At 42.4% G+C, this 15,122-nt stretch overlaps 1 protein-coding gene across 1 annotated transcript in view; it reads left to right on the forward strand.

The window, feature by feature from the left end:
- The first annotated feature begins 856 nt into the window (after nucleotides 1-856).
- Nucleotides 857-15,122, forward strand: part of LOC123998226 (zinc finger protein 385D-like) — a 41,900-nt gene continuing 27,634 nt past the window's right edge. Inside the window, 2 exon segments of the mRNA XM_046303261.1 lie at nucleotides 857-1,331; nucleotides 7,478-7,623. Coding sequence (XP_046159217.1) covers nucleotides 1,310-1,331; nucleotides 7,478-7,623 — 168 coding nt within the window. The 5' untranslated portion in view covers nucleotides 857-1,309.

Genomic DNA, 15,122 nt, shown 5'->3' on the forward strand with positions numbered 1-15,122 from the left:
ACAGAATGGGAATACAGGATTAATTGAAAACATCTGTGCGACGCGAGATGGCCGCCATAGCGGAGCCTGGGGGTATACGAGGAGAGAAATCGCAACACTTGAGAACATTGATTTCTTTTTGGGGTCTTGAGGAGACAGTTATGATGTCACTAATGGCTGGGCTGGCTATCTCGCGGTGTGTGTGGACAGACATCACTCTGATCAGGACTGTCTCATTTGTAGTCGATAGCGGTGGCCAGACTTTGGAGCGGTCAATGCTGCTGTCTGACCTTCAGAGGCATTACAGTGAACCAATCAAAGTGATTGTGTGAAAACAAAGCCAAGGGCGGTGGAGGTTAAGTGGGAAGGATGCTGACACACACACATATGCACAGGCGAACCCTTGTTGTGCATCACAAAACCTAGTTGGTATTTGTGGGTAACAGCGACCAGCCGTCTCTGTGTGGCCGGTGGCTGTCCCTTGTGCATGGTGCTGTTCTGTGTTGTGTTGTACCTGAGGAGCCACCAGAAAGAGACAGAGAAGAGCAGTGGAGCTCACACCACCAGCACTGATATCAGCCCAGCTCCGGGAGTCAGATTACAGAGAGAGAGAGAGAGAGAGAGAGAGAGAGAGAGAGAGAGAGAGAGAGAGAGAGAGAGAGAGAGAGAGAGAGAGAGAGAGAGAGAGAGAGAGAGAGAGAGAGAGAGAGAGAGAGAGAGAGAGAGAGAGAGAGAGAGAGAGAGAGAGAGAGAGAGAGAGAGAGAGAGAGAGAGAGAGAGAGAGAGAGAGAGAAAAAACAGACAGAGGAAGAGAGAACAGAGAACAGAGGAAGATAGATAGTTAAAGAAGGAAAAGAAAGGAAAAGAAAGAAAGATATAGAAAGTGTGAGAGAGAGAGAGAGAGAGAGAGAGCTGTAGCTGGAAAATGTAGATAGACACCTTGGAGAGGAGAGAAGCATGCAGAGGGGCCAGCGCTCAAGTAGAGTAGAAAGGAGATTGTACAGGAGGACGGGAGGAGAAAAGAGGGGAGGAGAGACCGGCAGAACCAGCAAGACGAGAGAGAGCAGTGTGTGTAGAGAAAGAGAGAGCGAGAGAGACGAAGGAGGGGGACACAGACCACTGTGAGAGGAGGGTGCCGGCTTTGCACGGTAACGGCTGCAGACACGACACACAGACAGAGAGACGGACTACAGAGCTGCACACACACACACTAACACAAACACACATAAAGAGTGTGTGAGACATGCCCAGGCTGCTGCCCATGGACACACACACACACAACCTGGCAGGGCATCCGAGAGGACACACAGACCCCTATGTCTAAGGAGTCATGGAGAGCAGCATGTTTTTCGGTGAGTTTGTGCCCTGTGCATGTGTTTGTGTGGCATTAGCAGTACATACATCATCTTCAGAGATGGAGCGGATGATTTGGTTAACGTAAAAGGTAGGAAAGTGTGAAGTTCCACACTTACTAGATTTGACACGGTTGGATAAGCCCTAGGCACCGTGTCTACTCCCCCTAGCCATTATCCATCCTGCCAGACTAGATCCATGTGTGGGGTTGAAAGTCCAAGGTTTGCATTTCATCTCACATGTTTTATAGAGTCTCGCTGATGTGTTTATAGCGAAGGAATTCAAAGAAGGACAAAGCTAGCTCACTGTCGGCTTTGAGAGCCACTTGATATGCTGTCTAGAATAGTTTGAGAAATGAAAGAATTAGACTTGTTCCATTAGATTTGTGTTTGATGAGAGGCTTAGGCAGACTTAAAGCAGGAGTGCTTTCCTTTCAAGTGCTCTTCACATCGCTGGCTTACATTCTCACGTTAGAAGAATAATTGCATTGATTCTTGCCGGAGCAAGGCTTCATAAAAGGGCACAGTCTTTTTTTGTGGGATTAAAATGATCTCAAATTACACAGCAACCTTATGGAGTGAGATGCTGACATCATAAAGGGTTCATTATACATCGTGCTGATGGCAAGACTTATAATGCATTGTAAACTGCATTACAATGCATTACACCTGCGGGCTTTAAGTAAAGTGTTGCAGAGAGTTTTTGTTTTGGAGCCAGGTGACATTGTGAGCAGACTGCTAATGTGTCCTTTAGGAAAGAGGTTATGATGTAGGATGTGTGTCAGGTGTGATGTATTAGCTCTCAGAGACGTGTGACTGCTGGTTGTCTGGCAGGTGTTCATCCACAGGAGTATTTTTTGTTGTATCTTATTCGGATCCCCATTAGCTGTCGCTGAAGCAGCAGCTACTCTTGCTGGGGTCCACACAAAACACAAAACATGACGCAATACAGAATATCAGTAGAAAAGAACAGCTCAAACACTGAACGACACACAGAGAATAAGAAGAATAGTACACACATTACTGACAGTTACGCACATTACTGACAGTTACGCACATTACTGACAGTTACGCACATTACTGACAGTTACGCACATTACTGACAGTTACGCACATTACTGACAGTTACACACATTACTGACAGTTACACACATTACTGACAGTTACACACATTACTGACAGTTACGCACATTACTGACAGTTACACACATTACTGACAGTTACACACATTACTGACAGTTACACACATTACTGACAGTTACACACATTACTGACAGTTACACACATTACTGACAGTTACACACATTACTGACAGTTACACACATTACTGACAGTTACGCACATTACTGACAGTTACACACATTACTGACAGTTACACACACATCCGTACATATACATATGCCTCAAAGCCTAAGTGCTGTGCGTGTTGTTTTATTTCTTTGCTTAAATAATTTGATAGAAGGGAGTTTTTGGCTCTATATGATCATGGCTATATATAATACTGTGTTTCCTTGAATTCATTCTGGATTTGGGGACTGTAAAGAGACCCCTGGTGGCATGTCTGCTGGGGTAAGTATGTCTCTCAGAGCTATACGTAAGTTGATTCTACAGACCATTTGGAATTTTCTACGCAATAATATTTCTCACAGAAACACGAATTGATGCAGTCAATCTCTCCTGTCCTGATATGCATACTGTTGATATGAGCCCTCTGTGTACATTGAAGGGCATTGAAGGGCAAGGAGTGTTGATGTAGTGGGGACGTGACTGTTCTGGTGTCCTTGGTCTGTGGAGTCCCTGGTACCAGCTCAGCCTCGTGACTCATCAGCTTTAGTCAACACACAGGCCCACCTGGAGACAGAAGTAGCCCTAGTGACGATAGGGTGGTGAAATGGAGTTTTATCACTTTTGTCAAATGAAAAAGAAGTGCATTGTGAATCAAATAATCCAAAGTATATTATGTCTGGAATTATTTTGTTCTTGTACTAATGCCTAATGTCGTCATTGCAATAATGGAGGAAAAGGGAGGAAGGAAGCTTGTTAGGTTTTGGCTGTGGAGAACGTGCGTTGCTTAAGCTTAAGCATTTGTGGATGAATATATTAATATAGTTTGCATAACGTTAGCCTATAAACACAGCTAATTTAGCCGTTGTGTCAGTGATAGAATCATTTTAGAATAAAAATCCAAGTTTGTGGTTTTCCTCAAAGATGTTTTTGGTTGAAAAGTTTTTGAATATGCATGATATATGAATGATATACATTCTCCTGTCACATAATACTTCTACAAATCCCTACGAATTTGATCCCTTAGAATTTCTGATGGGAAAAAAAAGAAACACAGATCAAGGGCGAGAATTCCCCATGTGCCCCCTATGCAAATAACCCTCTTCATGAACTAAATGGATGAAGAAGACCAATGAAAAGACAGTACCTCAGCAGGAGTAATGTCTCCTAGTGTGAGCTGTAATCATAAAAGGGATTAGTGTTGAGTTGGAGGCCCAGAGCACGTATCTGGTGTATCTGGCCTGGCGGTTGGAGTTTAAGAGCACGTAAACATCTCTTTGGTTAACCTCAGATTACAGAGCACAGTGGAAGTGATTGTTGGATCAAACTCCGAGACAGCTGTGTTTATTAGAGGTTACACCGCAAACGTCATGACAACCGAGCGGGTTACGTCGGGAGGGTGGGGTTCTAGTGTTAGCCAGGCTATTCCAGTCGGAGCCCGGAGCTGAATGCTAACCGTTAGCAATGCAGCGGAGAGCTTAGTGAAATGGATACAAACATGTAGCCTAGGGGTACATTGGTGTAAATCTGTTTCTAATTGACCAATCTTCAAATGTTATGGATTAATAAGAGATTTGAATGTTTCTGCATGTTTGTTGTTTTTGTAAATGGGGTGAAACCACTGTAACCTCTGCATCTTAATTACAGTGATTGATCCTGAGTGTAATTATGGTCATGGAATACAATCAGACAGCCCCTAAGAACACAATGCTGTGAAACACATCTGAATAGACATCATCAGGATATGAATGTTTTTGACACGCACTTGACCTCATATTTCCCAATAATTGGATTTATATTTGCTCTGTGAAATAGTAGACCTTTGCATCATAGATTCTATATTCCATGACAGCAGTTTTCCGGCTATGTGGGATCTCCGGCCCTTTGGACAGATCTTATCGGAGAGCAGTCGGGATCAAGACCAGGAGAGGCGGAGGTGGGAGAGAGCAGTGGAAGACGATTCATTATTCACGTTAGTCTGTGTCCTTCAGACATCTTTACTCTCGCTCGACACACTGCCGCAGGGTTTTAGTCCCAGATAAAGACATTTTTAAGAGGGCCGATATGCAAGGCGCCCACACGCACAGACATGCATGAAAAGACGTGTGACGCACAAGACGTTGACAGATACACATTAAACAAACTTACGAGGACACTTTTACATGTATTTACGAGCAGCACACATATCTATTTTACACGTGTTTCAAAACACACCACATGAAAGCACACTTGTACACTCCCCATAGGAGAACCCTTTGGTGCCAGGTAGAACCTATTTTGGGGTTCAATATAGGACAGTTTTCAGAGAGGGTTCTTTCTACCTGGAACCCAAAAGGGTTCTCCTATGGGGATAGCTGAAGAACCCGTTTTTTCTAAGAGTGTATTATACACAGCTAGAGAGTCTCATACCTAGAGACAGGACTTACTCAAGTCTACAAGCTCCACTCTTAATACTACAATGAGCCATGCTCCAATATAACGTTCAGGTCAGGGAGTTGAAACACTAGCCTTACATGAGGCAATGTTAAAAGATGGAATGTCTCCTTGTGTGTTTGTGCATGTTGGGAGATCAGTGTTGCTTTGTTACCCTTCGGAACGGAGGAAGTGAAAATGAACGCATGAGGTTAAAGTGTCTTCTCAGTACGCCATCCTGAAATGGGGATATTGTTTTTTGAGTTACTGCACTCTGTTAGGGGAGACTAAACGATTGGCTAAAATATTGACCGATGTAATTTGTTTGTTTTTTGTCATTCAGTAGAGCTGAGATGCTGGACTCCTATGTGCCTCTTGTAATTTACTGTATAACAATTCCATCACAACCAGATCCATTCTTTCCTTTTTTTTCTATGGACACGTTTATATTTGAAACACCACAATGGATACTGTAGCTCACTCCTCACCCCTCAACCAGAGTACAGTTCTGGTTGTTTGAATAGGCTGTTTTGACTGCACGTTGCATTTCTGGTCGGCAATCTGGCTTGTCGGCAACGTGTTTCCAGGGTGACGTCAGGCAACATGTCAGCGGAGGATCCTGCAGGGATGATGGCTGCAGAAGGACATGCTTTGTTAGAGGAGAACTGGGACGTGTCTCCACATGACCATCGGCATTTGCTGCTTTCCAACAGATGGCAGTGCTCCTCCGAGCAGAGGGGGGAAAAAAAGACTTGTGGTTTCCCTCCCTCTCTCTCTCTCCCTCTTTCTTTTTTACAACTGTTTCTTTTTATTCAGCCTTACCATCGCCTGGGGACTTGACGTGGCAAACAAACATTTTATTTGTCTCAAGCCGGTGTTTTGATATGGTATCTGCGCTTTTAGTCATGCTGGCTCTGAGTTCGTCATGTTGTTAAATGTGCTGTGGTAAAAGTCATCCCTGGTTCTAATTAATGGGTATGGAATGGCTTTCTTTAGTTCCTAATGTTTTGGAAAGCTGCTTTCTAATCCCCCGGTGTTGAAGAAAGGCTCTGCTGGTTGTAATTCATGGCTTATAAAGCCCGCTCTGGCTTCTCTCATGTAGATGACAATGAACATATTTACTTTGGTTTTTCCAGGCCGGTTTGCCGTTTTGTTATTGAATCTTCTTCGTTATTGATCTGTCTGGTCTGGTGCACTCATTTCATATTTGTGACTAAGAGGATGGTTTCAGCATTAAGACATTTCTCTCTTAAAGATGCACTATGCAGAAATCGCTTCACCCTTTCCGGGTTGCTAAAATTCAAATAGTTCGCCTAATTTCAGTTTCCCTGACAAAACAAGCAACCATAGTGTAGAGAATCATTGTACCATCTAAACAGCTGTGAAATATATTTTCCATAACCAAAAATACTGTATTTTCAGCTGTTTGAAGCTGGTGTACAAAACCGAAAGTAGAAGACGCATAGAAATAGTGCACATAGAACATATCTGCCTCTTCTTAGACTTGGTTTCAATAAGAATGACCGATTTATAACTTACATTTATTTCGATGTGAATTTGGTCAGGTCACCCAAAAAGTTCCATATATTGATTGCAGCTTTAAACAGTGCTGACGAGAAGGATTGTTAAAGAGTCAAATGCAACTGGATAAGGCTGACATGGCATTCCCATGATCCAATTAACATCATACTGTATTTGTCTCTGTAGGCTATGTCTGAATTGTCTCGGTTTATCTATAACTTGTTCAGACTCAGTCCAGAGGGCTTGTTTTCTTTAGAAGAGAGGTCATCATAATTAGAGAAGGCAGACCAATATCAGATTTTTAAAATATTTTATTTAACTAGGCAAGGCAGTTAAGAACAAATTCTTATTTACAATGACGGCCTACCCCGGGCCAATTGTGCACCACCCTATGGGCTTCCCAATCACGGCCAGATGTGATACAGCCTGGATTCAAACCAGGGACTGTAGTGATGCCTCTTGCACTGAGATGCAGTGCCTGTACATGACCATCTGATCATTTATCACTCCAGTGTTAATCTGCAAAATTGTAATTATTGCACACATTGTATATAGAATCCCCTTTTTTTCTACTGTGTTATTGACTTGTTAATTGTTTACTCCATGTGTAACTCTGTGTTGTCTGTTCACACTGCTATGCTTTATCTTGGCCAGGTCGCAGTTGCAAATGAGAACTTGTTCTCAACTAGCCTACCTGGTTAAATAAAGGTGAAATAAAAATACATTTTAAAAAAAAGACCGCTGTGCCACTCGGGAGCCTCCCAGATACAAGTGCTCTCATATTTCATCTCATTTGAATCTTACTTTTTTGGTGGTTTTGTCTATGAGACATTGTTAATTTTGCTCATAATATCATACTCTTGTTTAACTGAGAACCACCACAGCACAGACCCTTGAACACTGCCCATTCTCGTTCTTCTCCTCTACAGGTAATGCATGTCAAAATGGCCTCCTGCCGACGCTGATACGTCCTGCTCTACCCACCATCCAGCAGTCTCTGGGCATGAAGCAGTTCCAGCTCCCGTTTCCCCTGGATACGGCCTCAGCAGTCAGCCTCTTCCCCGGCTTCGGCATGGTAAGCCCAGGGTCATGTGATAAGGATCAGCTCAGGTCATTGGGCGTTACGATCCAGGTTAGGTCTGGCTAAGGTCATAAAGTATGGTATCTGATATCGTTGGTGCAATGGTTTAGATTTAGTATGATGACATTCATGTTAGAGGGCATGTGATTTGTCTTTTGAAGTGTGAGCGTCTTTCAAACATTTGACCATACATTTCTAATCATTTCAGCTGCTGATGTAAACAATGATATAGGACAGTCATAAATGTGTGCACTAAACCAGAGCAGGCAGTCAACCAGGGTAATTTGAAAGAATATATTGGGACTCGTTAAATACATTGCATGTGAACAGACTTCACACATATCCAATGTGCACTTATTGTAGAAGTTGACTGTAGTCTCTTGCACTGTTTTCTTTGTACGCAGATATAAAGTATAGGCAAATACTGCATGTGGCCTCATCAGGTTTGAATTGAGCAAAATCATCACAAAATGATGACTAGTGGAAAATATGTGACAGATAAAAGTCTACGGCTTGAGCTTTTTGCCTTTGAATTACGGGGGATAGCTCAATTTAAAGTCTGCTTGAAACAGAACCAGAAATATGGAGCACAGCTGCAGGAAAACACAGGAGACAAGTGGGGACATCATCACGGAACAAGGCTTGGATAGTCCAGTTGAAAGCCAGATAGTATCAGGAATGGATTTCGTGAGAAAGTTCAAGTTTTGCCTCCATTCCTCTTCTCACCCTCTAATCTGCATTAAACAGACCGTTCAGCATGTAATGAGTAACGTACTGGGAAGCCTCCAAATCACAGAAAGCTGATACTGGATTAACATGGGGTAATCACCTCTCCCATACACTCTCTCTCTCTCTCTCTCACTCTTTTCATTCTCTGTGCCCTTGACGTTTAATCACTGGCAGAATTAATGTAGGGTGATTGTAAAAGCTAGCGTTGGCACGATCAACAGCGCTATAAAAGTGTTTATGCACAAGTTATTGTTCCATGTTTGGTTGTGCTGCTTACACTTGCATAACTTTTGTATTGGTTTGGTTTCAGGGACATAACAAAGTGGTGATGTCTGTTTCTTGCATGTGGGATGGAGCGCTTTTTTATGTGTGTGTCCATTTGAAATGATCCATGGTTAGTTGTGTGTGAAGACGTTTCACAGCATTGTTGTAAGTGGGATCAATTCAATGTTTTGAAGGAAGAGGCGCGACTCTAACTCACAATTGAAAACGCAACGCTTTATTGATTTAATTTGAGTTAAAATCGTGACGTTACGACCGTCAATGCCCTTCATCAGAAAGAAGGGATCGATTCAATCAAATGATTGATGAAGTGGGTCAATAACATGTGTGGTAGTGGGTTCGATTCCCGGGACCACCCATACGTAGAATGTATGCACACATGACTGTAAGTCGCTTTGGATAAAAGCGTCTGCTAAATGGCATATATTATTATTATTAATCATGCAATGTTTTCCAGTGTAGATAGAGAGATATTAAATGTTATTAAATGTACTATACAAGGTTTAGCTAAAGCTACTTACCATCATCAGCTATTGGAAAGGTAGCAGTTTTATCAGATATAATGTCAGTTTTGCTTATGCGCCTCTAGAGCACAATAAACATTTATGCACTCTGATTCGCAAAATGCGAAATAATCATATAGACTACGATGACGACTGCAGTTTTCCGTTAATCTACTCCGGTGTAATAAAGTGTCAGAGTTCTGGCGTGATATTCAGCAGACACGTTCCGCACCTTCTTTCGAGAGGCGGGGAGATACGTCCATGACCACACCTGCATCTGATGAGATAGATTCCTAGTCTCCTTGCAGCTCTCAGTCAATGTTGTTCTGTAATACAGTGTGTGACTCACATAAACAGGATACGTTTCCCCAGAAGGGATAGCAGGAATCTTTTCTCGATGTTTTGTTATACTCCCCCTTGGTTGCTATTCCTTCTTCCTGGGCTGTGCTACTTCTCATAGAATAGAAATGTGTCCTTGTGTAATATGACCGTGTATATATAATATATGGCATAATACACGTTTTTTGACTCATTTGCTGTATAGAAGCTGTGCAACACCCCGCTAATTTCCTTTGCATATTCAATTCTGGGCATTGTGCTGCAGTATTTTATGTTAGAAAGAATTGGTTTGTAGAATCTCCTCTTCACATTTCCTAGAAAACATTCGGTTTATTTGTCAGGGTGAGAAAGAAAGTTTTTGTAGCCGAAGAAACAACAGAGCAGGAAGGCCGTTCACAGCTAAGGTGAAACCAACTGTGAAATAGGTGTAGAACTTTAGATTACAGCAACTGCAGTAGTGATATTGAGCTGGCCAGAGTGAAGGAACAGAAACAAACCAAATAAAAAGAGTAAGAGCTCAACACTCAGCACAGGCAGGTGTTGGTTTGGGGCTGTAATGAAAGGAGTGAATGGGGGAAAAGTAGTTTCCAGTTAAGGAAGGCTTTCTTCACCGCTGAAAATACCATTTATCTTGCCAGGGGCCTACATTTGTCTTGAAGAAACAATACAAACTCTATTTCCTCTGTAGAGTAATCAGGAATGTGAGATATTGATTCCTTCTTACCGATCTGCAGGCTGGAAAATTGCTTTGTAGTCCCGGACTGAGAATGACACATGGGTTTCAGCCCGGAGTCCCTCAAGCATCACAACCCATTTCAATCCCCCCCCCCCCCCCTCTAAAAGTCAATTATTCTATCAATACCAGTAATGGAAATGTAGGTTTCGAATGCACTTGCGTATAAGCATACGGCTTTATCTGTTTTTGCTTTGGATGATAAATGATAGCGGAGGAGCGCTGCGTGATTTGAAAAAAGAACAAAGGGCGGAGACTATTTGAGGATTTTTATTTGATTTACGCAAGTCTCTTAACAGCTAATGGATTCTGTCAATTGTATTCCCATAAGGATAGCAGCCGAAACACCAAAGAGGAGAACACAGTGGAGATAAGGACCACCCTGGTGGTGCGCCCTTGCAAATGCCACCTGATGTAAACGCGCAATACAGACTATATGGTTATTGCAATGGTTGCTATCAGTTAGCACCCGGTGCTTTTTAACCTCTGCCCCTAACAGTAGCTTTATGTGGCGAGCGCTTTCTTGACGGTCTCTCCCATGATAACATTTCACTCCCCTGGGTAGCAGCCAGCAGAGCTCTCTCAGTAGGAATGCAGAGATAAACTGTGGAGCTAAAAGCCAATTCTTTATGGGGATGCTCTGTGCCACAGCTTGCCTGGCATAGTATTGTTAATACTCTTGTACTACTTTTGTAGTGCTTTCTCTCGTCTTTAAGATTTGCAGTGAGCCCTCTCCAAAGTAGAATATTCACAAAATTGATTTAGATAGGACAATTATGTACGTTGTTAAATGTTGTGTGAAAAAGTTGACAAGAAATCATACTGTACTGTATGTGTTACAGTGCATTCAAGGGTCTATGTAGCCCCATAGTCTATGACACACAGGTTGATTTACAGTGGCTCAACCAATGAACCCTCGAGTTCAAAGTCTTTCATAAGAAGGAAACGTGATTCTGTTGCATTATTAGTTGCTCTTCAAGTGGGCCAAGATGAATAAGAAAAGTTGACAATATATCAATCTTAAACGGTTCATTCTGTGTATTACCCAACTGCTCTTTCTCACACCCCAGGTAGAGGCATCTGTCCATTGTGGGGATGTGTGCGTGAGGTTCAGGTCTGCACGGTACCATGTTTCACTGCTAAACCTGAAACAGCTGGGGAGTCACGCAAGCAGTTTGCACCTGCAACACTGATTGTTCCCTAATGTTAAGCACACGTGCCATGTACGGTCCCCGGGAAATATTTTCGCACCGAGACAAGATTGACCCAGTGCATTTACGAGACTGACAATCTTTCAAGACTACATCATCGTTTAGATTGTTAGCCTAGAGCGGCTAGAGGGCTGAACGTGCCTATCGTAGGAGATGTTTTGTGGTCTTTTGCCACACCCTACTTCGAGCTGGGATTCTGTGAACATTTATACTTCCCTTCTGCTGTTATGTGAAAAGTTTATGATATGTATTTATGTCTTCCTCCACGGTTATCCCCCTGAGACTCTGAAACATCCTCTTATTTGTACACAAACTACAATATCTAGAGCTCAGTAGTATTACAAACTTCCAAAGATATAATTCATTGCATTCACATAAAAAAATGACCATATCACTTCAAGCCAGTGCCGGCCCTAACCTTTTGGGGGCCATAGGCGAGAATCTGTTGGGAGGCCCCTCCACCTCGCGGGCAAAAGTAGTTTTACAATTAGATTTAGTTTTAAAGTTCATTTCCTGCAATTCTACACATTTTGCCATGAGGCGGAGAGAGAAAACGTGCAGTTTTACAGATAATTTCCTGCAATTCCATATATTTTGCCATGGGGTGGAAAGAAATTTGTGCCGTTTTGAAACTAATTGAAATCCATGTCTTAAACATTGCTACGTTAATATTATTTCAGTATTCCTCTATTATGATAAAAAAAATATATCTATCTCGCATAGTTCAATAGTACACCCTTGTGGTTGAATATATGTGTACGTATTGCAGGTCCCAGGATACAACAATGAATAATGTTGAACTAACAAATATCATCAAGGGATACCTTAAAACAACAAACACCTGTGAAAACCAACCTGGCAATATTTTAAGATTTAAATATATAAACTCTGATATTTTTTTTGGTACAGTTGTGTCATTCGTTTATTTTCACCAGATGTTTTGGAACACCCACGTGGCAGTCATAGACTGAAATACTGAATTCTGGTGTGTGGAATAGAGAGGATGTGGGTGCTGTGTGGAATAGAGAGGAGGTGGGTGCTGTGTGGAATACAGAAGAGGTGGGTGCTGTGTGGAATAGAGAGGAGGTGGGTGCTGTGTGGAATAGAGAAGATGTTGGTGCTGTGTGGAATAGAGAGGAGGTGGGTGCTGTGTGGAATAGAGAGGAGGTGGGTGCTGTGTGGAATAGAGAAGAGGTTGGTGCTGTGTGGAATAGAGAGGAGGTGGGTGCTGTGTGGAATAGAGAGGAGGTGGGTGCTGTGTGGATGGGAGGTTCTACCTGTCACCTGTTCTCATCAGGCAGCCAGTCTCGGGAGGGGGACTTGAAGAGGGAGACTTCAAAGTCCAGGCACTGCTGCTCTCTTTATTCTGTGTTTGCAGTGCTAGTGTATTATGTGCCCAGTGTGATGGAGCAAGAAAACTTTCTTAACAGATAATGACAACAACAGTAGCAACAGTAGGGAGGACATCAGGTGGATCCCCGTTTGGGTGTTAGGCAGAACCCCTAGGTCCTGGAGAACAGGAGCAGAGTAAAGGGAACAGGGTAGGAGACAGACGTAAACAAGCAAACACACAGGTTACATTTAATGTGATGGATGAGTGCAGTGTTATAAATGAAATAAATATAATTTTAAACAGTTTTTGAAGGTATAACCTACCTCAAGCTGGTCCCCCTCAAGCTGGTCCCCCTCAAGCTGTTCCCCCTCAAGCTGGTCCCCCTCAAGCTGGTCCCCCTCAAGCTGGTCCCCCTCAAGCTGGTCCCCCTCCGACTCAGAGCACAGAGAATCAGACTGATACGAACTCAATGGCTCCGTTGGGTGAGATACCTCCTGGGTATCGATAATCGATAGTTCTATAGTCATTTGGAGAGGTAAATTAAGGAGGTACATTTTTTGTAAGCTTTCTCAAATGTCAACCAAAGCTTAACATACTTTGTCTCATGGGCTTCACCAAAGTGTAGGGCGTCAGGGCTTTCAGTGGTCGACCATCCAACCACTGGATTGTTGGCTTCCACCGAAGGTAACTCTAGGAAGACAAAGAGAAAAAATCTGCGTCAGGTTATTTTGTGTGCAAATGCAAATAGTTATTATCTGAGATTTTTATATTCACCTTAACAGATGGTGACCCCAGCGAGGAGCGAAAGAGCAATGAGGTTTCCCAGGTCTCGTCTTCCTTTATTTTCAGTGATCTGAAAGAACATTCTAAAAAAATAGCAATAGACAAATAACACTAAGTCAATCACAAATTTTAAAGACTACATTATATGCAATAACAGTATATACAGTACTATTGCATTGTTTACCTCAGTCAACAGCTGCCGCTCCCGTCCATACATCAGGCGATCGGCGAGTACTCTGTGGAGGCCTGGACGCTGCTGTTGTGTGCAAAGAGAATTACCTTCAGGTTGTCCTCCCACCATTCCTGGTACCGTCAAGGGATTTCCCCATGGCAGTCCTGAGGGTCTGGTTGGTCCATTCATCCAAAACCTGGAGAAGGGAGTAGGAAAGGGATATCTATTGACGAATGTGAGATATTGAAATATGTCTTATGTACCATAAAATGTCAATAAAAAAAACAGAATATAACCAATAACATTGTTTCACTCAAGATGGCCTCAGGAGAACTGTGGGTGTTGAAGATGTCATCATCACCTTGAGGTGGCCTCGCCAGTCTCGTTCTTGATTGGTATCATACAAAACTCAAATCTATTTTTGGTTCCAAGCACGCTTTTTAACAGGTTACAGAAGGGAATTTGGAGTAAAGCACATTCTCTCCCGTTACTGACCTTGATGAATATTGCTTCCACCCACTTGGTGAAGTGATCGGTCGCTGTCAGACAACAGCTGTTGCCATTCCTGGATTTAGTGAAGGGTCCGATGAGGTCCACCCCTAACATTTAAAGTGTTAGAGAGGTTATTTTAGTCATACCCGTATCTGTGTCATGCAGTATGCAGATGTTCATATTTGTAAGAATACTAACACACACACATACACACACACACACACACACACACACACACACACACACACACACACACACACACACACACACACACACACACACACACACACACACACACACACACACACACACACACACACACACACACACACACACACACACACACACACACACTCTATAATTATTCAAGCAAGCAAGCATTACAAAACAACTTATCAAGGCAAAAATTGTATTGTTACACTTACTGATCATGGTGAAACAACTTTGATGGGCTTGTCATGTCTCTGACTTCTTTAATGAGATGACATGCTATTTTCAAATTGATTACCTAACGTGTAATTGATTATGTGATTGAATTAAACCATGCAACAATTAAACCATTAATAACCTGGGGCACCACAGAAGCATTAGTTTATATAGAGTGGCTATCTCCCGAATCCACTCCTAAAGATCTGAATATCTTTTATATCAATAGCAGTCCATTAGTCATTCATTTTTCTTGACCAAATATCAGTCTCATCTGAACGTCATAAAATTCTTGATTATCTGCACAACCCCAGCCTTTGCTTATGAGTCATCCGTACACAAATTGGCTCAATTATTTATTTACGAACTAATTAAACAATTACAGAATATACAATACATAATAACATTATACAGTAAATACCGTCCCTACTGGACTAAACAAAAACAGTTTGGTTATAACACAATAGATTCAGAGAGAAGAGAAGGGGTT

This window comes from Oncorhynchus gorbuscha, linkage group LG15 (assembly GCF_021184085.1).
Source record: "Oncorhynchus gorbuscha isolate QuinsamMale2020 ecotype Even-year linkage group LG15, OgorEven_v1.0, whole genome shotgun sequence".
NCBI classification, from domain to species: domain Eukaryota; kingdom Metazoa; phylum Chordata; class Actinopteri; order Salmoniformes; family Salmonidae; genus Oncorhynchus; species Oncorhynchus gorbuscha.